At 49.2% G+C, this 27,122-nt stretch overlaps 1 protein-coding gene across 1 annotated transcript in view; it reads right to left on the bottom strand.

The window, feature by feature from the left end:
• Positions 1-1,333: 1,333 nt before the first annotated feature.
• The window catches only part of LOC134931824 (rho-related BTB domain-containing protein 2-like), a 121,740-nt gene continuing 95,951 nt past the window's right edge, over positions 1,334-27,122 (bottom strand). Inside the window, exons 9-10 of the mRNA XM_063925574.1 lie at positions 22,693-22,798; positions 1,334-12,674 (exon numbers count right to left, since the gene is read on the bottom strand). Of these exons, the coding sequence (XP_063781644.1) occupies positions 12,490-12,674; positions 22,693-22,798 (291 nt within the window). The 3' untranslated portion in view covers positions 1,334-12,489. The remainder of the gene's footprint in view (positions 12,675-22,692; positions 22,799-27,122) is intronic.

A 27,122-nucleotide genomic window follows, 5' to 3' on the forward strand; every position in this document is an offset into this window, starting at 1 on the left:
TTCTATCTTCGGCATCTGTGAGGAGGACGGCGGCGCGGCTCCGGGACGAACCCCAGGTGAGACCTGTGTTCCGACTCCCTCTGGAGCTAATGGTGTCCAGTAGCCTTAGAAGCAGTGCCCAACTTGACAAGCCAGCTCTGCTTCTCTCTCCCACGATGCAGGGAGCCTGTTGCCAACAGGACTCCCTGAAAATAAAAAACCTAACAAAATTCTTTTTCCACAGAAAACTCTGGAGAGCTCTCTGCAGTGCACCCATTCTCCTCTGGGCACAAGATCTAACTGAGGTCTGGAGGAGGGGCATAGAGGGAGGAGCCAGTGCACACCCATAGTCAAAGTTCTTTTTAGGTGCCCTATCTCCTGCGGAGCCCGTCTATACCCCATGGTCCTTACGGAGTCCCCAGCATCCTCTAGGACGTAAGAGAAAAGGAATTCCTTTCTCAGCCTGGAGGTTAAGGGCTACTGCGGGATGAGGCTTGTGGGACTTTATCTCTCAGCAAGAGATGCTGCTGGAAGTTCACTCTTGAATAGTGTAGTTGGGTGCTAAGCGTAGGACTAGCTTCTGGCTCTTAGGGTCTCTCCCCCTCAGAACACCTAAGACTCAGAGTAAATTAACTTAGGGTTCTGAATTTTATCCCATTTTCTTGAAATGTATCTATACATTTTTTCAAAATTGTGTTTCTTGTTCTTTTACCGGTTTTTCTATTTAACTTAACTCTGGAGATATTTCTCAATAAACTTAAAAACGTTATTAGCGTCTTTGTGCCTCTTACGATTTCACGTGTTGAAAACGGCCCATACTACATGCAAGTATTAACTGTATGATTTACATATCTGGTGATCACCAAAGCGCCATTTAATACTAGGCGTAGTAGCCATTGAAGTTAAACCCACATCACGACCACCCATCTGCGTTGGTGTATCTGAGTGCAGGCTGTGGCAGGGTGCTGTGACACCAGCCGTGTATGATTTAAGAAATCCACAAAACATGGCCTTTTGGTGGTACTTGAGGACCGGAGTTGAGATCCACTGGTTGAAATAATGCTGTTTAGAGGGAGTAATGAGTCTTCTCAAACAAGGCGTTGGTAATCACACCTGCAGGAACTGTTTAGATCAACTTTCAAGACTATATTTAATTCCATTAGAGCATCTGTAAATTGTTATCTATTACTCGTTCCGTGATACAGGCCTGTAACAGATTACTGCTGAGATTTATACCATGGCAGGTTATGCACTGGGCTGCAAAGTGGGGGTATTGTGAACTTTCTGATACACAGTGTATTATAAGGCTGCCATGTGGCATAGTGAGAGACACGGAATAACTCAGACACGTGGATTATCGTATAAAAGGTTTATTTAGTGTTTGCAGGCAGCTGGAGGCAGTCTCTTGTCACTATCAACAATGTACAAAGGTTGCATCAATTAAACAACAAAAAATAACGGTACAAACAGCCCTTGTTTTTGGAAAAAGTTCAACCCCCTCAGCTCCACAAGTCTGTGCCAGGGACAAGATTAGGAAGGGAGGTGTCACACGGTCACATACTGCGTCTCACAGGCACGGGAGATGTTCCTGCAATTCTCACATAATGTACACACGCCTGTACTGACCACACATGTCTCATACACGCCTGTATGGACCACAGTCACCCCTTACATACATGTTCCAATACACGCGCCTGTACTGGCCACACGTCCCACACACGCGCCTGTACTGACCACTCGTGTCCCATACACACGCCTGTACGGACCACACATGTCCCATACACACGCCTGAACTGACCACAGTCAACCCTTACATACATGTCCCATACACATGCCTGTACTGACCACACATGTCCCATACACACCCCTGAAGTGACCACAGCCAACCCTTACATACATGTCCCATACACACACCAGTACCAACCACAGCCACTTCATACACACGCCTGTACTGACCACTCGTGTCCCATACACACGCCTGTACGGACCACTCATGTCCCAGACACACGCCCTTTACGGACCACACATGTCCCATACACACGCCTGAAGTGACCACAGTCAACCCTTACATACATGTCCCATACACACGCCTGTACTGACCACACATGTCCCATCACACGCCTGAAGTGACCACAGCCAACCCTTACATACATGTCCCATACACACACCAGTACCAACCACAGCCACTTCATACACAAGCCTGTACTGACCACTCGTGTCCCATACACACGCCTGTACGGACCACTCATGTCCCATACACGCCCTTTATGGACCACACATGTCCCATACACACGCCTGAAGTGACCACAGCCAACCCTTACATACATGTCCCATACACACGCCTGTACGGACTACACATGTCCAATACACACGCCTGTACGGACCACACATGTCCCATACACGCACCTGTACGGACCACACATGTCCCATACACACGCCTGTACGGACCACACATGTCCCATACACACGCCTGTACGGACCACAGTCACCCTTTACATACATGTTCCAATACACGCGCCTGTACTGACCACACATGTCCCACACACACGCCTGTACGGACCACTCATGTCCCATACACGCCCTTTATGGACCACACATGTCCCATACACACGCCTGAAGTGACCACAGCCAACCCTTACATACATGTCCCATACACACGCCTGTACGGACCACACATGTCCCATACACACGCCTGTACGGACCACACATGTCCCATACACACGCCTGAAGTGACCACAGCCAACCCTTACATACATGTCCCATACACGCGCCTGTACGGACCACACATGTCCCATACACGCACCTGTACGGACCACACATGTCCCATACACGCACCTGTACGGACCACACATGTCCCATACACGCACCTGTACGGACCACACATGTCCCATACACGCACCTGTACGGACCACACATGTCCCATACACATGCCTGTACGGACCACACATGTCCCATACACACGCCTGTACGGACCACAGTCACCCTTTACATACATGTTCCAATACACGCGCCTGTACTGACCACACATGTCCCATACACACGCCTGAAGTGACCACAGCCAACCCTTACATACATGTCCCATACACGCGCCTGTACGGACCACACATGTCCCATACACGCACCTGTACGGACCGCACGTCCCATACACGCGCCTGTATGGACCAGACATGTCCCATACACGCACCTGTACGGACCACACGTCCCATACACACGCCTGTACGGACCACACATGTCCCATACACACGCCTGTACGGACCACACATGTCCCATACACACGCCTGAAGTGACCACAGCCAACCCTTACATACATGTCCCATACACGCGCCTGTACGGACCACACATGTCCCATACACGCACCTGTACGGACCGCACATGTCCCATACACGCGCCTGTATGGACCAGACATGTCCCATACACGCACCTGTACGGACCACACGTCCCATACACACGCCTGTACGGACCACACATGTCCCATACACACGCCTGTACGGACCACACATGTCCCATACACACGCCTGTACCGACCACACACGTCCCATACACGCGCCTGTACCGACCACACACGTCCCATACACGCGCCTGTACCGACCACACATGTCCCATACACACGCCTGAAGTGACCACAGCCAACCCTTACATACATGTCCCATACACACGCCTGTACTGACCACACATGTCCCATACACACGCCTGAAGTGACCACAGCCAACCCTTACATACATGTCCCATACACACGCCTGTACTGACCACACATGTCCCATACACACGCCTGAAGTGACCACAGCCAACCCTTACATACATGTCCCATACACACGCCTGTACGGACCACACATGTCCCATACACACGCCTGAAGTGACCAGCCAACCCTTACATACATGTCCCATACACACGCCTGTATTGACCACACATGTCCCATACACGCCTGAAGTGACCACAGCCAACCCTTACATACATGTCCCATACACACACCAGTACCAACCACAGCCACTTCATACACATGCCTGTACTGACCACACATGTCCCATACACGCACCTGTACGGACCACACATGTCCCATACACACGCCTGTACGGACCACACATGTCCCATACACACGCCTGTATGGACCACAGTCACCCCTTACATACATGTTCCAATACACGCGCCTGTACTGGCCACACATGTCCCCCACACACGCCTGAAGTGACCACAGCCAACCCTTACATACATGTCCCATACACACCAGTACCAACCACAGCCACTTCATACACACGCCTGTACTGACCACACATGTCTCATACACACGCCTGTACGGACCAGTCACCCCTTACATACATGTTCCAATACACACGCCTGTACTAACCACACATGTTCCATACACACCTTGTACTGACCACAGCCACTTCATACACACGCCTCTACTGACCACACCTGTCCCATACACACGCCTGTACGGACCACAGTCAGCCCTTACATACATGTCCCATACACACACCTGTACTGACCACACATGTCCCATACACACGCCTGTCCTGACCACACATGTCCCATACACACGTCTGTACTGACCACATATGCCCCATACACACGCCTGTACTGAGCTATCACGCCATACACACGCCTGTACGGACCACACATGTCCCATACACATGCCTGTACGGACCACAGTCACCCCTTACATACATGTTCCATACACACGCCTGTACTGACCACACATGTCCCATACACACGCCTGTACTGACCACTCACTCCATACACACGCCTGTACTGACCAGTCACTCCATACACACGCCTGTACGGACCACACATGTCCCATACACACGCCTGTACTGACCAGTCACATTATACAACCGTACTGACCAGCCATAGTTCCTTTTTCTTTTTTAAGCATTTGTACTTTGGCATATTGTGGCATTTTGGTCAGTGAAAGTGCGACACACCACAGACAATGTTCCAGTCCCCTTCCAGTAATCCAGCCACTGCCCACTACCAGACCACACCATTCCATGCAATCTAATGGGGTGGCAGGTGAGATTTGTGGAGCTAGAGGGGTGGGTGGGTCATCATCCATTAGGGTAACGGGATACCACTGTCTAGTTCCCACTGGGTTGGAAAGGCACAGAGGTTGTGAAGCAGGTTTTTTTTGTGTTTTTTTTTTTTTTTTTTGCAGGACAGGTTTTGTGCTGTAAACATGTGAGAGCAGCCGTGCGGGAAGAGCCTCTTGTACTGCTCCCCGTGGCCGGGAAAAGGACCGTGGCTGGTGTTTGGCAACGTGGATGAAGGACCAAGTCAGTTTTAGCGTAAGTCACACCAATAATAAAAAAGTCTATCAAATGATTTCCCTTCTGTGCTGAGAACTTGGGTCTCTGAAGAGAGTGAAAGTCTAAGCGTTCCACAGAATCACATCCCCTCCATGAAATCAGGTTGGACCTTAAAAGTGAGGGCGTGAAGGCCACAGCAGAGCATCAGTGAAGAGTCACATTCACTCCATGCTACAAATGTAGACCTCTGGCAAGTAAATGAAGGCCACAGCAGCCACTAAATCACCCTTTTTGGGATAAGGCTAGAACTCCAGACAGCAGGAAAATCTTCTTCATACTTGTCCCTAAAGACAGCATGTGAAGTCCACAGTATGCTACTGAATGACATTCGCTACACTATAAGGCTGGGAATCTGGAGAACTCCACTGAATCACATCATCTCCACTCTGTGAGGCTGGATAACCAAAGGGCGAGGGTCTAATTAATGTACTAAATCTCCCAAGCAGTGAGGTTCCACTTCTGAAAGAGCAAATTCCACAGCGTTCCACTAAACCACATCACCTCAAATTTGTGCGAGGACAGAAAGGTGAAAGAAAATGTCAGTAATAGTACAATCATCACTCCTCCATGTGGTCTAGGCATTCCACCGAACCACATGTTCTGTATGCAGTGCGGTCAGCAAACAAGAGTGAGGGTCTTTGAAAGTACTAAGTCATACGTCCTCCAGCTGTGAAGACAGGTCTTGAAAGAGAATAAAAGTCAACATCCACTGAATCACATCTCCTCCATGCTATGAGGATGGACCTCAGAAGATACTGCAACTGTCTCGGGATCCACTGAATCACATCTCATCCATGAGGATAGACCTCAGAAGATACTGTGACTGTCACAGGATCAATAGAATCACATCTCCTCCATGCTATGAGGATGTACCTCAGAAGATACTGAGACTGTCTCAGGATCCGCTGACTCACATCTCATCCATGATGAGGATAGACCTCAGAAGATAATGCGATTCTATGGATCCTGAGACGGTCACATCTCCTCCATGCTGTGAGGTTGGACCTCAGAAGATTCTGTAGATACGGAGACCATCACAGTATGGAGATGTGATTCAGTGGATGCTGAGAAAGTCACAGTATCACATCTTTTCCATGCTTTGAGGATGGACCTCAGAAGATGCTGTCATGGTCTCAGCATCCACTGAGCCACATCTCCTCCATGCAGAGATTTTGGAACTCTGGAGGAACAGGCTTTGAGGACTAAGTGATCCCAATTCAGCACAGAGGTTAGGCTGCAGCTTGGTATTGAGTGACCACCTGTATATGATGAGTTTGGACAGCTGGATAGTGATGGAATATGCACCCCCACTGAATCACGTGCCTTGATGCAGGTAGGCTGTAACTATGGGTGCATTGAATACTACAGCAAATGTAAGAACTATAGTATGTGACACACCTACCCAAATGCTGAACACATCCCAAACGAAAAAACCTACAATGTGCTCAACTCTTACAGCGATCTCACCTAGCATTGTTAGAGAGAGAATGCTCATTAGGAAATACTGCACTCTATATAAAAGTCTGTTGTTTATATCAAACTCCCTGTAAAACGTCTTGTTCAAACACATGCTCTAATAGCCCGGGAAAACAATGCCGTAATCTCATCAGAAGTGACATCTTCAAGCCATGCGGCAGGTGAAGTGACTACACAGGAATACTGATCACCTTGCACGCTTGTTACAGCTCCCAGCCAGATGACATATGACCACACAACACGGATCGCCATGCAAGTGTGTTACAGCTTCCAATAAATTACCAAAATACTGAACCATTTCCTCGTGACTTCTTTGTAAGTAATAAATTGGCACTAAAATCATCTAGATGGGTAAAGCGCGTGACGTAATGTAATAAAGCCGCACTGCATACCTGTAATGTAACATGGTAGGATAAGATGTAACACACTACTGTGCATGCACGTATGTGTACTGCAACACCATTACATACATGCAACTTCAGAAACAAGACCTCTGCCTTCCCATGTAACAGATACATCAATCTAATACAAAGCAGTAAAACCATAATTCAAAAAAATAAATAAAAATGCATGTAATGTGGAAAATAAGAGTTATGATAAAACTTACCTTTGTGGACACCTTTTCTTTGAGGTCCACAGGCATCCACAGGGATGACAATGGGGTGTACGTGGTAAAATAGGACCAGGCCCCAAACACTTAATCCCAGCCCAGGCTATTCAGTTTTGTTAACAAGCCCAAGGCAGGAGCAGGATAAGAGATAAGGAAGACTGGTACACTCAAGAAACACTCACACGACAGAGAAGGAAACCGGTCACCACAAGAAGAAACCCATTGAAATCAGGTGCATCAGGGTGGGCAGCCTGCGGATCCTATGGACTTTGAAGAAAAAGAGGAGTTAAAAGGTAAGTATTACCATGACTCTTATTTTCGTCTTCAGAGTCCATAGGCATCCACAGGGATGATGATGGGGATGTCCCAAAACAGTTCAATGGAGGGGACACTCCTGAGCTGAGAGGAGAATCTGGTGTCCAAATGAAGCATCCTGAGAGTCAAATGTATCAAAGGCATAGAACCTAAGAAAGGTGTCGACAGCAAACCACGTGGCCGCATTGCACAGCTGTTCTGGAGACGCGCCATGGCGGACTACCCACAAAGGGAGTAGAATGGACAGACTGTATCCAGCACAGGAAGGTCAGCTTCCGTGTAAGCCTGTGAGATAGTCTTGCAAAGCCATGTGGCCAGTCTGTTTATTTGCTGGCCAGCCTATTTTGTGGAACCCATAGGAGGACAAAGAGGGAATCGGTTTTCCTGATGGAGTTTGTACAATCTACATAAATCTAAAGAGCACAGACCACATCCAAGGAAGCCTCCCCTGCGGAGAGGTCTTGGGAGCAGAAAGCCGGAACCATGATTTATTTGTTAAAGGTGAAAACTGGACACCACCTTGGGGAGGTAGTCAGGTCGGGTTCGTAGGATAGCTGTCACGATGAAAGATCAAAAAGATGGAGTGACAGAAGTGTGCCCCTACATCAGACACCTTTTGGGCAGATGCAATAGCCAGAAGACAGTCTTCACTGTCAGCCATTTGAGGTCCACTGAGTCCAGAAGTATAAACCAGGACTCCTGTAGTGCCTACAGAACCACTTACAAAACCCACAGAGCCAATGGAGGGATAAAGGGAGGTTGAATGTGAAGGACACCTTAAAAAAAAAAAAAAAAAAGCCAATCAGGTAGTGGATCAATTTGTCACTGGAACTAGATTCAGAGCAGAGACATGCACTTTCAGAGATGCCAGCTTGGAGAAAGGTATTTGTGAAATTTGAAAGACCAGAGGGTCATAGTGTCTAGCAGCACATCGCTGGAAGTAGGTATACCACACACGTTAATAGATAAGGGCTGAGGACAGCTTCCACGCACTAAGCATGGCTTGAATCACAGAGCAAGAGAAACCTTTGGATCTTAGAAGGTATGACTCAAGAGCCACGCCATGAAAGACAGATGTGCAAGGTCTGTGTGTAGACAGGAACCCTGAGACAACAAGTCTGGTCACAGCGGAAGTGGAAAGGGATTGTTTATGGAGAGACTCTGTAGATCTGTAAACCAATAGTGCCTGGGCCAGGCCGGAGCTACCAACATCACAGTGCCTCCTTCCAGTTTGGATTTGCAAAGCACTCTCAGAAGGAGGGAGACTGGAGGAAATAAAGTATTCCAACTTGAAGTTCCACTTCACTGCCAGGGCATCCACGAAGGCTGCTTCGGGGTCTCTTGGCCTGGACCCGTACACCGGAACTTGTGGTTGTGTCAAAGCCATGAGGTCCACTTCCGGTAGGCCTCGTTGTCCGCCAGGAGCTGGAAAACTTCTGGGTGTAGAACCCACTCTTCAGCATGTATAACATGACGACTGAGAAAGTCTGCTTCAAAGTTGAGAACCCCTTGGGATGAACACAGCCGAGATGGCCGGGAGATGACATTCGACCCTTTGAGAATGTGTGCTACCTCCTGCATCAGCAACAAACTGCGAGTGCCTCCCTGATGACTGAGATAGGCCACTGCAGTGGCGTTGTCGGTCTGGACAAGGACAGGCCTTCCCTGGAGCATATCCCATGCTAGAGAGTGCTCTGTAGACAGCTCGGAGCTCCAGGATGTCAACTGGCAAGCAACTCCCTGAAAGGATGTTGGTCGGTCACCATGCCCCACCTGTGCAGGGTAAGGAGTACCCAATCCAGGATCCAGAAGGGCCAACCCTTGTCCAAGTGGGACATCTGTAGCCACAGGATAGGGGGGACAGATGAACTTCTGTAGAGAGGACCATTGTCTGGGACCTGATCCGATGATGCTGCCCATTCCACATGGACAGGATTAGGTGTTGAAGGGGCCTGTAATGGAATTGGGTGTACTCCACCATGTTGATGGTGGAGACCATGGACCCTAAGATCTGCATTGCTAAGTGTATTGACACCTGGTGACTGAAGTATTGTGGAAATTTTCTCTGCTGGCAGGAAAATTCTCTGTACCTGGAAATCCAGGAGAGCTTCCAGATGTAACATCCTTTGAGAAGGAGTCAGGGAGGACTTTTTCCAGTTTATTAGCCTGGTTCAGGCAAGACCTTTACGATGCTGGGACCATCCGATTCTGATAATTTTACTCATAACTTGAGAGGGGTTATTCCTAGGAGCTTTGAATATCTGTTTTCCTTAATCAATCGTGAAAAGGAAAAGGCTGGTGATGGGAAGCAGGAAGGTAATGGTCAGCTGAAGATGGTGGAGAAGGACCTCCGGAGAGTGTGCCAGAATCAGCAGGTCATCTAGGCATGGGAGTATTCTGATCAGGTAACGACAAAGCTGGGCCGCCATCACAGCAATGATTTTGGTAAAGACCCGGGAAGCTGTAGAAAGACCAAAGGGCAGTGTCTGAAGTTGGAAATGTTGCTGGAGGACAGCAAACCGAAGAAACAGTTGATCAGACGGTGCTATAGGCACATGCAGGTAAGCATCCTGAATATCCAGAGATACCATAAAATACCCAGGTTCTGAAACCCACTGGGTTTCTGAACCAGGAAAATGGTAGAGTAAATACCCACCCCTCGCAGTGATGAAGGGACTGGGATTACCAACCCTGAGTTCTGTAGAGACTGAATGGCCTGCAGGAGGGCCAAGGCTTTGCTTGGGTCTGATTGAGGGCTTGTGTAAAAGAACTGTAGGGGGCGGCATTTCAGGGATGAGAGAGAGGACACGGTGAGAGACCGCTTCTTGCACCCAGGCATCTGTGGTGGACTGACGCCAGGCCTGTGCAAAAGGAAGAAGTTGGCCTCCCACCCTGGGATACCACAGGGGGAGGCCCACCCCAGCAGGCTGAAGGTTTATCTTCAGACTTGATCGCTGGATGTTTGGTAGCCTGAGCCTGTTTGGCCATGGATTTGGAGGCCTTTGTGAAGGTCGACTGCTGAGGGACTGTCCTTTAGCTTTGCCTTGGGTGGCGAAAGTACCGAAAGGAGGATGTCCGAAGTTTCGGAGCAGATGCTGAGGGCAGGAAAGCAGTTTTAGAGGCTGCCAGAGTAGCTATTATTTTCTCCAATTCTGTGCCAAACAGGATCTCCCCAGTGTAGAGCAGTGATTCGAGGGCCTTCTTGGAGTCCGTGTCAGCTTTCCATGAGTGCTGCCAGATGCAGCAGGCTACCACAGAGGTAGCAGATGCCTTGGAAGTCAGGAGACCAGTACCCAAAGTTGCTTCACCTAAGTAGGAGTCTGCATCCCTAATGTGTGTGATGTGGGACAGCTGTTCCCGTGTAATGTCAGAGGGGAGGCTTTCCTAGAGCCTCTGCCCACCTTTCAATAGCCTTAGCCACCCCGGCAGCGGCCACAGACCGTTGTGTAATGGCTCCTGTAAGCCTCAATTTTTCTATCCGAAGTCTCCTTCAGGAAAGATGCAGTTGGGATAGGTAGGGTAGAGCTTTTAACCAGGCGCGCTGCGTGGGAATCCACTGTAGCGGGAACCTCCCACTTAACACAATCACCAGATGGTAAAAAAATAAATAAACCAAGCATTTTGGTAGCTGGAACTTTTTACTAGGGGTACGCCATGCTTCAAGCATGAGGTCATTAAGCTGATCTGACTGAGGAAATTCAGCACTAACAACCTTCTGGTGTTTGAATGGCGGGGTTTTTGGTACAATCATGCTTTTCCTCACCTGAGGGGACTTAGGGAGAGAGGAACCTCATCAGCCTCCCCAGATGACCCCTCAGAATCTGAGGAGCAGCAGCGCTGACCTCCTCAGGACTGGCTAGCGCTGCTGGCTCTACTGAAAGTAGCAGCCCCACTGTTAAAAGGTGCAACCGGCTCCTGCTAGCACCAAAACTCAACTGAACAGCCTGGGCTAGGGGCGGGGTATAGGGGGGGGGGGGGGGGAAGCATTGGAGCATCCTGGGATATCAACAGCTTAACTGTTTGGTGCCCGGTCCTATCCTACCACCTACACCCCATTGTCATCCCTGTGGATGCCTGTGGACCCTGAACATGAAATGTGTTTTATGTATGAATGTAACATAACAAGAAGTCTCGAAGGAAGAGCGATGAATACCTTCCACCGTGCTACGGCAACCACGGGCAAAAAACACAAGGTGCAGCAGCATTATACACCCTATCCGTAAGTACAAAGCGGTAACAGCCCCCAATAACCACGTATCGCAGCCGCTTACCACGTCAGCCCATCACACTACGTATCGCGGCCACTTACCACGTCAGCCCGTCACACTCCTAATCTGCACTGTATAATTATACCAAGTATCCCACCACTCTACCATAACAATACTGAGATCTATAGTAATACTGAGTAACTAAGTAAACTCATAGTGTATAGTGATAATGAGTATCCCGGACACATACTAGTGGCCTGTACCTGCAGTGGTCAGTACTGTCACTGTATATTCCGCCTTGTTGCATTGGTATCACTTGCTGGAGGTCTATAAAGTCCAGAGAGATTGTCTAGAACTCCCCGGTGGACACGCGGTGCTCCCGAGTGATGTCCGCACCTGGGAGCGGGAAGGAGGAGACCTCTAGTGGTTAATAATCACATATGAGCTGCCGCAGGTTGCTGGCTCTAGTGCAATAACACTGAAAGGCGCTGGCACCGAGGGTACAGCCTACGGAGAGGCTAGATACCAGGCCAGGAGAATTACTCAGGAATAGATTGCTCTCCGCCATCATGAAAGGCACAGAACATGTAGCCGTGGGGCTCAGGACACGGACGATGAGGAAGAGGATGATGAAGGGCGCCAGAAACACCACTTGCTCTTGCTGTGCTGCTTGCGGACAATCTCCTCCTCGCGCTCGCGCTCCTTCTTGCAGCGCAGGTAGCGATCTTCCTCCTTCAGGTACCACACCGGCGGCCAGCGCCACCGCTCAAAGTGTCTCTTGTTCTCTGAGGAGATAAACGAGATGTCTACACGCCATTCTTACAGTGCGGGGAGGGACAGAGATACAGTAACACTGCAGAGCATTGCGTTATACATCTCACACGCTATTACACCCACCTGACCGCACCCTTCTGTGCTCGTGACACCCACCTCTATAATCCCATCTGACCATCCCCTCCGTACACGTGTCGCCCATCTCTGTAATCCCATCTGACTACCCCTCCATACACGTGTCACCCATCTCTGTAATCCCATCTGACTACCCCTCCGTACACGTGTCGCCCATCTCTGTAATCCCATCTGACCATCCCCTCCGTACACGTGTCGCCCATCTCTGTAATCCCATCTGACCATCCCCTCCATACACGTAACACCCATCTCTGTAATCCCATCTGACCATCCCCTCCATACACGTGTCGCCCATCTCTGTAATCCCATCTGACTACCCCTCCGTACACGTGTCGACCATCTCTATAATCCCATCTGCCCATCCCCTCCATACACGTAACACCCATCTCTGTAATGCCATCTGACCATCCCCTCCGTACACGTGTCGCCCATCTCTGTAATCCCATCTGACCATCCCCTCCGTACACGTGTCGCCCATCTCTGTAATCCCATCTGACTACCCCTCCATACACGTGTCGCCCATCTCTATAATCCCATCTGACCATCCCCTCCATACATGTGTCGCCCATCTCTGTAATTCCATCTGACCATCCCCTCCGTACACGTGTCGCCCATCTCTGTAATCCCATTTGACTACCTCTCCGTACACGTGTCGCCCATCTCTGTAATTCCATCTGACCATCCCCTCCATACACGTGCCGCCCATCTCTATAATCCCATCTGACTACCCCTCCGTACACGTGACACCCACCTCTGTAATCCCATCTGACCTGCCCCTACGTACACGTGTCGCCCATCTCTGTAATCCCATCTGACCAGACCCCTCCATACACGTAACACCCATCTCTGTAATCCCATCTGACTACCTCTCCATACACGTGTCGCCCATCTCTGTAATCCCATCTGACTACCCCTCCATACACGTGTCGCCCATCTCTGTAATCCCATCTGACTACCCCTCCGTACACGTGTCGCCCATCTCTGTAATCCCATCTGACTACCCCTCCGTACACGTGTCGCCCATCTCTGTAATCCCATCTGACTACCCCTCCGTACACGTGTCGCCCATCTCTGTAATCCCATCCGACCTGCCCCTACGTACACGTAACACCCATCTCTGTAATCCCATCTGACTACCCCTCCATACACGTAACACCCATCTCTGTAATCCCATCTGACTACCTCTCCATACACGTGTCGCCCATCTCTGTAATCCCATCTGACTACCCCTCCATACACGTGTCGCCCATCTCTGTAATCCCATCTGACTACCCCTCCGTACACGTGTCACCCATCTCTGTAATCCCATCCGACCTGCCCCTACGTACACGTAACACCCATCTCTGTAATCCCATCTGACTACCCCTCCATACACGTGTCGCCCATCTCTGTAATCCCATCTGACCAGACCCCTCCGTACATGTAACACCCATCTCTGTAATCCCATCTGACTAACCCTCCATACACGCAACACCCATCTCTGTAATCCCATCTGACTAACCCTCCATACACGCAACACCCATCTCTGTAATCCCATCTGACTACCCCTCCGTACACGTGTCGCCCATCTCTGTAATCCCATTTGACCATCCCCTCCATACACGTGTCGCCCATCTCTGTAATCCCATCTGACCAGACCCCTCCATACACGTAACACCCATCTCTGTAAACCCATCTGACTACCGCTCCGTACACGTAACACCCATCTCTGTAATCCCATTTGACTACCCCTCCATACACGTGTCGCCCATCTCTGTAATCCCATCTGACCAGACCCCTCCGTACACGTAACACCCATCTCTGTAATCCCATCTGACCATCCCCTCCATACACGTGTCGCCCATCTCTGTAATCCCATCTGACTACCCCTCCGTACATGTGTCGCCCATCTCTGTAATCCCATCTGACTACCCCTCCATACACGTGTCGCCCATCTCTGTAAACCCATCTGACCAGACCCCTCCATACACGTGACACCCATCTCTGTAATCCCATCTGACTAACCCTCCGTACACGCAACACCCATCTCTGTAATCCCATCTGACTACCCCTCCATACACGTGTCGCCCATCTCTGTAATCCCATCTGACCTGCTCCTACGTACACGTGTCGCCCATCTCTGTAAACCCATCTGACCTGCCCCTACGTACAAGCAACACCCATCTCTGTAATCCCATCTGACTACCCCTCCGTACACGTGATGCCCATCTCTGTAATCCCATTTGACCATCCCCTCCATACACGTGTCGCCCATCTCTGTAATCCCATTTGACCAGACCCCTCCATACACGTGTCGCCCATCTCTGTAATCCCATCTGATCTGCCCCTACGTACACATAACACCCATCTCTGTAATCCCATTTGACTACCCCTCCGTACACGTGTCGCCCATCTCTGTAATCCCATCTGACCTGCCCCTACGTACACGTGTCGCCCATCTCTGTAAACCCATCTGACTACCCCTCCATACACGTGTCGCCCATCTCTGTAAACCCATCTGACCAGACCCCTCCATACACGTGACACCCATCTCTGTAATCCCATCTGACTACCCCTCAGTACACGTGTCGCCCATCTCTGTAATCCCATCTGACCATCCCCTCCATACACGTGTCGCCCATCTCTGTAATCCCATTTGACCAGACCCCTCCATACACGTAACACCCATCTATGTAATCCCATCTGACCAGACCCCTCCATACACGTGTCGCCCATCTCTGTAATCCCATCTGACCAGACCCCTCCGTACACGTGTCGCCCATCTCTGTAATCCCATCTGACTACCCCTCCATACATGTGTCGCCCATCTCTGTAATCCCATTTGACCAGACCCCTCCATACACGTGCCGCCCATCTCTGTAATCCCATCTGACCAGACCCCTCCATACACATAACACCCATCTATGTAATCCCATCTGACTACCCCTCCATACACGCAACACCCATCTCTGTAATCCCATTTGACCAGACCCCTCCATACACGTAACACCCATCTCTGTAATCCCATCTGACCGTAATTGAGTTTAAAAATGGGTTGGATACATTTCTAACTGATAGATATCCAGGGATAAAACATTTAAAAAGACTGTATTAAGCTACTATCGTATACTCTGGTTACATTCATAACAGCAGAGGATCAAAACAAAGGAGGAACTCGATGGACAACTGGTCTTTTCCAACCTCACTATGTTACTATGTACGGAGGGGACGGTCAGATGGGATTACAGAGATGGGCGGCACGTGTACGGAGGGGTCTGGTCAGATGGGATTACAGAGATGGGCGACACGTGTACGGAGGGGATGGTCAGATGGGAATACAGAGATGGGTGTTACGTGTACGGAGGGGTAGTCAGATGGGATTACAGAGATGGGCGACACGTGTACGGAGGGGTAGGTCAGATGGGATTACAGAGATGGGCGACACGTGTACGGAGGGGTAGGTCAGATGGGATTACAGAGATGGGCGACACGTGTACGGAGGGGTAGGTCAGATGGGATTTCAGAGATGGGCGACACGTGTACGGAGGGGTAGGTCAGATGGGATTTCAGAGATGGGCGACACGTGTACGGAGGGGTAGGTCAGATGGGATTACAGAGATGGGCGACACGTGTACGGAGGGGTAGGTCAGATGGGATTTCAGAGATGGGCGACACGTGTACGGAGGGGTAGGTCAGATGGGATTTCAGAGATGGGTGTTACGTGTATGGAGGGGATGGTCAGATGGGATTTCAGAGATGGGTGTTACGTGTATGGAGGGGATGGTCAGATGGGATTTCAGAGATGGGTGTTACGTGTATGGAGGGGATGGTCAGATGGGATTTCAGAGATGGGTGTTACGTGTATGGAGGGGATGGTCAGATGGGATTTCAGAGATGGGTGTTACGTGTATGGAGGGGATGGTCAGATGGGATTTCAGAGATGGGTGTTACGTGTATGGAGGGGATGGTCAGATGGGATTTCAGAGGTGGGTGTTACGTGTATGGAGGGGATGGTCAGATGGGATTACAGAGGTGGGTGTTACGTGTACGGAGGGGATGGTCAGATGGGATTTCAGAGATGGGTGTTACGTGTACGGAGGGAATGGTCAGATGGGATTTCAGAGATGGGTGTTACGTGTATGGAGGGGAAGGTCAGATGGGATTTCAGAGATGGGTGTTACGTGTACGGAGGGGTAGTCAGATGGGATTACAGAGATGGGTGTTACGTGTACGGAGGGGTAGTCAGATGGGATTACAGAGATGGGTGTTACGTGTACGGAGGGGTAGTCAGATGGGATTACAGAGATGGGTGACACGTGTACGGAGGGGACGGTCAGATGGGATTTCAGAGATGGGCGACACGTGTATGGAGGGGATGGTCAGATGGGATTACAGGAGGTGGGTGTTACGTGTATGGAGGGGTAGTTAGATGGGATTACAGAGGTGGGTGGCTCGTGTACGGAGGGGACGGTCAGATGGGATTACAGCGGTGGGTGGCTCGTGTACGGAGGGGACGGTCAGATGGGATTACAGAGATGGGTGGCTCGTGTACGGAGGGGACGGTCAGATGGGATTACAGAGATGGGTGTTGCGTGTACGGAGGGGACGGTCAGATGGGATTACAGAGATGGGTGTTGCGTGTACGGAGGGGTAGTTAGATGGGATTATAGAGATGGGCGACACGTGTACGGAGGGGTAGTCAGATGGGATTATAGAGATGGGTGTTACATGTACGGAGGGGACGGTCAGATGGGATTACAGAGATGGGTGTTACGTGTATGGAGGGGTCTGGTCAGATGGGATTACAGAGTTCCTCCTTTGTTTTGATCCTCTGCTGTTATGAATGTAACAAGAGTATACCATAGTAGCTTAATACAGTCTTTTTAAATGTTTTATCCCTGGATATCTATCAGTTAGAAATGTATCCAACCCATTTTTAAACTCAATTACTGAGTCTGCCATTACTACCTTCTCTGGCAGGGTATTCCAGACCCTTACTGTGAAGAACCCTCTCCTTCGTTGGGTATTACAGTTTTTCTCTTCTAACCTCAGAGAGTGTCCGCATGTCTTTTGTATGGGGCTCCTAATAAACAAATCGCCTGACGGCTCCATGTATTGTCCCTTTATGTATTTATATATATTGATAATGTCTCCTCTTAGACGCCTTTTATCCAGTGAGAACATATTTAAGATGGTAAGCCTTTCCTCGTCTCTGTACCCTTGCTAGCTCAAAGATATCTTTTTTAATTTTGTGGTGCCCAAAATTGTACACAATATTCAAGTAGTGGCCGTACCAGTGATTTATATAATGGTATGATTACACTTTCATCCCTTGTCTCAATTCCCCGTTTTATGCAGGCTAAAACCTTATTTGCTTTTGTTGCTGCAATCTGACATTGTAGACGGTTACATTTATAATCAATGTGCACCACCAGATCTTTTCCTAAAACAGTTTCTCCTAAAATCTCTCCATTTAATTTGTAGGATGCATGGTTATTTTTAGTTCCGAGGTGCATGACTTTACATTTATCTATATTAAATCTACTTCTCTTAACTCACACAGCCTACTGGACCCACTTCAGTCAGGATTTCGTGCCCAACACTCCACAGAGACAGCACTGACTAAGGTAGTGAATGATTTGGTCACTGCTAAATCTAAAGGACATTTCTCTCTCCTTATTCTCCTTGATCTCTCTGCTGCTTTTGACACTGTTGACCACTCTTCTCATACAAACACTACAATCCCTAGGTATTCAGGACACAGCCCTTTCTTGGTTCTCATCCTACCTATCTAATCGCTCCTTCAGTGTTCGTTTCTCTGATTCCACCTCTCCTTCGCTACCTCTCTCAGTTGGAGTACCGCAAGGCTCAGTCCTAGGTCCTCTGCTTTTCTCTATCTATACCACATCTCTTGGCAAACTAATCAACTCTTTCGGATTTCAGTACCATCTGTATGCGGATGATACTCAAATCTACCTATCCTCCCCTGATTTGTCACCATCTGTATTGGGCCGAGTCACTGAATGCCTTTCTGCCATCTCATCTTGGATGACATCTCGCCACCTCAAACTTAATATTTCCAAAACAGAATTAATTATATTTCCACCGGCCAATAGTAGTTTGCAACCTGATATCTCTATCACTGTTGAGAACTCTGCAATCACCCCTACCCCACAAGCTCGCTGCCTAGGTGTCATTCTTGACTCTGAACTGTCCTTTGTTACCCACATTCAATCTGTCTCAAGATCATGTTACATACATCTAAGAAACATATCCAAAATACGCCCTTATCTTACACAAGACACAGCAAAAACTCTAATCCATGCTCTCATTATCTCCCGCATTGATTATTGCAATAGTCTCCTGACCGGTCTTCCCAAACATAGGCTCTCACCACTACAATCCATTTTGAATGCAGCTGCGAGACTAATCTTCCTTGCCAGACGTTCATCGTCTGCAGATCCGCTCTGTCAGTCCCTCCATTGGTTACCGGTATTCTACCGTATTAAATATAAAATACTTTTACTCACATACAAGGCTATTAACCAAACTGCACCAACATATATCTCTTCACTCATCTCAAAATATCTCCCTACCCGACCTCTCCGCTCTGCACAAGATCTACGTCTCTCATCCACACGCATTACTTGTTCACACTCAAAATTACAGGACTTTAGCCGGGCTTCACCCACTCTGTGGAATGCCCTCCCACGCACAGTAAGACTCGCCTCTAGTCTCCAAACCTTTAAATGTTCCCTGAAAACTCACCTCTTCAGACAAGCCTATCAAATTCCAGACCCACCCACATAACCTTCACTGCTTCCCTATCCAGTTACATCCTCTGTAGAATATTCATAACATCACATATCTTGTCTTTCTTTAGTCTCACACCCTCCTGACACTTGGATAACTTTGTGGGGTATCATCATACAACCCATTAAGAACCTAGCAATCTGGTGGACCATTATGCAATAGGTAGCATCTATCCTTGTGTATCTATGCCTATTTCCCTATAGAGTGTAAGCTTGCGAGCAGGGCCTTCCTACCTCTGTCTGTTTTTACCCAGTTTTGTTCTATTACTGTTGTTCTAATTGTAAAGCGCAACGGAATATGCTGCGCTATATAAGAAACTGTTAATAAATACTTCTCCATTTAGATGCCCAAAGTTCCAGTTTAAATAGGTCGTTCTGTAGTGACTCTGAATCCTTGTCTGAGTTAACGACTCTACATAGTTTAATATCTGCAACAATTGATACCGTGCTCTTCAGGCCTATTTATAGGTCATTAATAAATATATTGAACAGTAGAGGCCCGAGTACTGACCCTTGTGGTATTCCGCTGAATACTGTGGCCCAGTTGGAGAACATCCCATTAACCACTACTTGCTGTTCCCCAGCCAATTACTTACCCAAGTACAAATGGTATTTCCTACGCTGAGCTCTTTTAGTTTGAGAATAAGTCTCATGTGATGCACTGTGTCGAAGGCTTTTGCAAAATCTAAATAGACCACATCCACTGCATTTCCCCGGTCAAGATTATCGCTCACTTTTACGTAGAAGCTAATTTAGTTTGGCATGACCTGTCCCTCACAAAACCATGCTGGTTCCTAGTAATGACATTGGATGTATCCAAATACTCCTGTATGCTATCCTTTAATACTCCCTCCAAAATGTTTCCCACTACTGATGTTAAACTAATTGGTCTATAGTTACCAGGATGAGTTTTGCTTCCCTTTTTAAATATAGGCGTTACCTCTGCTATTCGCCAGTCCAATGGAATTGTAAAAAAATCAAATACAGAGGCCTTGCTAATTCTGAGTGAAGCTCCATAAGAATTCTTGGGCAAAGTCCATCTGGACCCGGTGATTTATTCATCTTAATTTTGTTTAGTCGCTCACGTACTACTTCCTCCCTCAAACAAGTGCTAAGCAACGGTACGTTATCATTACTTATGTTAGTCGTTTCTTCTAACATCTGTTACTCTCTAGTAAACACGGATGAAAATAAATCGTTTAATATTTCTTTTAGTTTGTCAACATTTGTCAATACTCCCAATTCTCCTTTTATTGGTCCGATGCTCTCCCTTTTGAACCTTTTGCTGTTCATATACTTAAACTTTTTTGGGTTAGTTTTACGCTCCTTAGCTAATTACTATTTGTTTTCTATGTTAGCCGCTCTGATTTCTTTTTTACATTTCTTGTTACAGTCCTTGTAGTAGTGGAATGACCTCACCTCCCCATTTGGTTTAAAAGCTTTGAAAGCTTGCCTCTTTTTATCCATTTCTTCCTTAACCTTCTTATTAAGCCACATCTGTTTGTATTTTGAACTTTTGTGTTTGCTACTCATGGGAATGAATTTACAAGTATAGTCATCAAGCAACTGTTTAAAGGCATCCCACATTTCAGCGGTGTTCTTACCATGGAACAAAGAATCAGTCAATGCCCTTCTTTGCTTGTTTGAGACTGTCGAAACTTGCTTTTCTGAAGTTAAAAGTATCTGTTGAACCCTTATAGTGGTGTTTCTGAAAACCAATATTGAATGTGACCATATTGTGATCGATGTTACCCAATGTCTCCCCTACTTTAGTATTGGATATTATCTCCACATTATTAGTTAGTACTAGGTCCAGTATTGTACTGTTTCTAGTAGGTTCCACGATTAATTGAGACAAATAGCGGTCACTTAACATATTTAAGAACCTTTTTCCCTTAGCTGTAACACATGATACATTGTTCCAATTTATGTCAGTTGAAATCCCCAATGATTAAGACTTCCCCCAATCCTGCTGCTTTTTCAATTTGCTGCAATAGTTGAATCTCGTCAGTCACACCAATGTCAGGCGGTTTGTAGCATGTACCTAATATTAGCTTTATAGTTCCTGATCCCTTCAACCCACAGTGCCTCCAGGTTATCTTCCGTTCCCTCTTAGATCACCTCCTTTAGGTATGGTTTTAAGAATGGTTTAATATAAAGACATACCCCTCCTCCTTTTTTTTTTTGTTAGCCCCATCTCTTCTGAACAGAATATATCCCACCACGTCTCCGTAATAACTATAATATCATATTGGTCTTTTAACGCAATAATTTCTAATTCCCCCATTTTACCCGATAGGCTTCTTGCATTTGTTAGCATACACTTTAGTTGTTACCTTTTGTTTATGCTTATTTGCTGAAACCGTGTTCTTGTTTAAATGGCTCTTGTTTTACCATTATTGCCTGATTTTCTCTTCCCCACCCCTATTATACTAAATACACCTCTCAATACTGTTCTTGCTGATCTTGCCATTAAATCTTACTATTCCCTTCCCCCCAGGAACCTAGTTTAAAATCTCCTCCAACCTTCTAACCATTCTTCCCCCCCCCCCAGCACCGCTGCCCCCTCCTCATTCAGGCGCAAACCATCACGATAAAAGAAGATGGCGCCTGACTGAGAAGTCCGCCCAGTGTTCCAGGAACACGAACCCCTCTTTCCTGCACCAATCCCTAAGCCACACATTTAACTCCCTAATCTCCCTCTGTCTGCCTGGGCTAGCGCGTGGCACCGGTAATATTTCGGAGAATATTACACTAGACGTCCTTGCCTTGAGTTTGCGACCTAGATCCCCGTAATCTGTCTTAAGGACATCCCACCTACCACTAACTTTGTCATTGGTGCCAGCATGCACCAAGACCGCCGGATCTTTCCCAGCCCCTCCCAACAATCTATCTACCCAGTCCGCAATGTGCCGTACCCGAGCACCCGGGAGTAGATCCGGTCTGTCCTCCTGATAACAGACTCCCCTACCACCACAATCTGACTGGGTACCACGCTATTATCTTTCCCCTCTGTGCCGGAGGGACCGCCCCTCTGGTTGCTAGAGGAAACCGTCTCAGCCAGCTCCGCCAAATCTAGCATATACATATGCGCTACACTCACCTGGTGACATGTACTTCATCTCACGCGGAAACTTCCGGCACACCGCGTTGTAGTTGGTGCAGATATAGTGCAGACACCAATCCTCCAGCTGCTTGGCATTGTGGAACTGAGAGAGAGAGAATTCTGGGTCAGGGGTCACACACATGTACTCCCCGTAGCTCACTGATCTACACACACAAGTGTACTCCGCTGATATATACGCACACACATGTACTCCGCGTGGCTCGCTGATCTACACACACACGTACTCCGCGTGGCTCGCTGATCTACACACACACACGTGTACTCCGTGAGGCTCGCTGATATATACGCGCACACACATGTTCTCCGGGTGGCTCGCTGATCTACACACACACACATGTACTCCGGGTGACTCGCTGATCTACGCACACACATGTACTCCGGGTGGCTCGCTGATCTACGCACACACACATGTACTCCGGGTGGCTCGCTGATCTACGCACACACATGTACTCCGGGTGGCTCGCTGATCTACGCACACACACATGTACTCCGGGTGGCTCGCTGATCTACGCACACACACACGTTCTCCGTGTGACTCGCTGATATACACACACACACATGTACTCCGGGTGGATCGCTGATATACGCACACACATGTACTCCGGGTGGCTCGCTGATCTACACACACACATGTACTCCGGGTGGCTCGCTGATCTACGCACACACATGTACTCCGGGTGGATCGCTGATCTACGCACACACATGTACTCCGGGTGGATCGCTGATATACGCACACACATGTTCTCCGTGTGACTCGCTGATATACGCACACACATGTACTCCGGGTGGCTCGCTGATATACGCACACACATGTTCTCCGTGTGACTCGCTGATCTACGCACACACACACATGTACTCCGGGTGGCTCGCTGATCTACACACACACACACACACATGTACTCCGGGTGGCTCGCTGATCTACGCACACACATGCACTCCGTGTGACTCGCTGATCTACGCACACACACACACACACATGTACTCCGGGTGGCTCGCTGATCTACGCACACACATGTACTCCGGGTGGCTCGCTGATCTACGCACACACATGTACTCCGTGTGGCTCGCTGATCTACGCACACATGTACTCCGGTTGGCTCGCTGATCTACGCACACACATGTACTCCGTGTGACTCGCTGATCTACACACACACACACACACACACACACATGTTCTCCGTGTGACTCGCTGATATACGCACACACATGTTCTCCGTGTGACTCGCTGATATACGCACACACATGTACTCCGGGTGGCTCGCTGATCTACGCACACACATGTACTCCGGGTGGCTCGCTGATCTACGCACACACATGTACTCCGGGTGGCTCGCTGATCTACGCACACACATGTACTCCGGGTGGCTCGCTGATCTACGCACACACACATGTACTCCGGGTGGCTCGCTGATCTACGCACACACACATGTACTCCGGGTGGATCGCTGATATACACACACACACATGTACTCCGGGTGGCTCGCTGATCTACACACACACACACACACACATGTAGTCCGGGTGGCTCGCTGATCTACGCACACACATGTACTCCGGGTGGCTCGCTGATCTACGCACACACATGTACTCCGGGTGGATCGCTGATATACGCGCACACATGTACTCCGGGTGACTCGCTGATCTACGCACACACATGTTCTCCGTGTGACTCGCTGATATACGCACACACATGTTCTCCATGTGACTCGCTGATATACGCACACACATGTACTCCGGGTGGCTCGCTGATCTACGCACACACATGTACTCCGGGTGGCTCGCTGATCTACGCACACACACATGTACTCCGGGTGGATCGCTGATATACGCACACATGTTCTCCGTGTGACTCGCTGATCTACACACACACACACACACACACGTTCTCCGTGTGACTCGCTGATATACGCACACACATGTACTCCGGGTGGCTCGCTGATATACGCACACACATGTTCTCCGTGTGACTCGCTGATCTACGCACACACACATGTACTCCGGGTGGCTCGCTAATCTACGCACACACATACTCCGGGTGGATCGCCGATATATGCACACACATGTTCTCCGTGTGACTCGCTGATATACGCACACACATGTACTCTGGGTGGCTCGCTGATCTACGCGCACACACATGTTCTCCGTGTGACTCGCTGATATACACACACACACACACATGTACTCCGGGTGGATCGCTGATCTACACACACACACACACATGTACTCCGGGTGGCTCGCTGATATACGCACACACATGTTCTCCGTGTGACTCGCTGATATACGCACACACATGTACTCCGGGTGACTCGCTGATCTACGCACACACATGTTCTCCGTGTGACTCGCTGATCCACACACACACACACACACACACATGTACTCCGGGTGACTCGCTGATCTACGCACACACATGTACTCCGGGTGACTCGCTGATATACGCACACACATGTACTCCGGGTGGCTCGCTGATCTACACACACACACACACACACACACACATGTACTCCGGGTGGCTCGCTGATATATACGCACACATGTACTCCGCGTGGCTCGCTGATCTACACACACACACACACACACACACGTGTACTCCGCGTGGCTCGCTGATCTACACACACGTACTCCGCGTGGCTCGCTGATCTACGCACACGCATGTACTCAGTGTGACTTGCCGGTCTACGCACACACATGTACTCCGCGTGGCTCGCTGATGTCTACGCACACACATGTACTGCGCGTGGCTCACTGATATATACGCACACGCATGTACTGCGCGTGGCTCGCTGATATATACGCACACGCATGTACTGCGCGTGGCTCGCTGATATATACGCACGCGCATGTACTGCGCGTGGCTCGCTGATATATACGCACGCGCATGTACTGCGCGTGGCTCGCTGATATATACGCACACGCATGTACTGCGCGTGGCTCGCTGATATATACGCACACGCATGTACTGCGCGTGGCTCGCTGATATATACGCACACGCATGTACTGCGCGTGGCTCGCTGATATATACGCACACGCATGTACTGCGCGTGGCTCGCTGATATATACGCACACGCATGTACTGCGCGTGGCTCGCTGATATATACGCACACGCATGTACTGCGCGTGGCTCGCTGATATATACGCACACGCATGTACTGCGCGTGGCTCGCTGATATATACGCACACGCATGTACTGCGCGTGGCTCGCAGATATATACGCACACGCATGTACTGCGCGTGGCTCGCTGATATATACGCACACATGTACTGCGCGTGGCTCGCTGATATATACGCACACACATGTACTCCGGGTGGATCGCTGATATACGCACACACATGTACTCCGGGTGGCTCGCTGATATACGCACACACATGTACTCCGGGTGGCTCGCTGATATACGCACACACATGTACTCCGGGTGGCTCGCTGATATACGCACACACATGTACTCCGGGTGGCTCGCTGATATACGCACACACATGTACTCCGGGTGGCTCGCTGATATACGCACACACATGTACTCCGTGTGACTCGCTGATATACGCACACACATGTACTCCGGGTGGATCGCTGATCTACACACACACACACACACACACACACACATGTACTCCGGGTGGATCGCTGATCTACGCACACACATGTACTCCGTCTGACTCGCTGATATACGCACACACATGTTCTCCGTGTGACTCGCTGATATACGCACACACATGTTCTCCGTGTGACTCGCTAATATACGCACACACATGTACTCCGGGTGACTCGCTGATCTACGCACACACATGTTCTCCGTGTGACTCGCTGATCTACACACACACACACGTACTCCGGGTGACTCGCTGATCTACGCACACACACACATGCACTCCGTGTGACTCGCTGATCTACGCACACACATGTACTCCGGGTGGCTCGCTGATATACGCACACACATGTTCTCCGTGTGACTCGCTGATATACGCACACACACGTACTCCGGGTGGCTCGCTGATCTACACACACACACACATGTACTCCGGGTGGCTCGCTGATATACGCACACACATGTTCTCCGTGTGACTCGCTGATATACGCACACACACGTACTCCGGGTGGCTCGCTGATCTACACACACACACACACACATGTACTCCGGGTGGCTCGCTGATCTACGCACACACACGTACTCCGGGTGGCTCGCTGATCTACACACACATGTTCTCCGTGTGACTCGCTGATATACGCACACACATGTACTCCGGGTGGCTCGCTGATCTACACACACACACACACATGTACTCCGGGTGGTTCGCTGATCTACACACACACACACGTACTCCGGGTGGCTCGCTGATCTACGCACACACATGTACTCCGGGTGGCTCGCTGATCTACGCACACACATGTACTCCGGGTGGCTCGCTGATCT

This window comes from Pseudophryne corroboree, chromosome 1, assembly GCF_028390025.1.
Source record: "Pseudophryne corroboree isolate aPseCor3 chromosome 1, aPseCor3.hap2, whole genome shotgun sequence".
NCBI classification, from domain to species: domain Eukaryota; kingdom Metazoa; phylum Chordata; class Amphibia; order Anura; family Myobatrachidae; genus Pseudophryne; species Pseudophryne corroboree.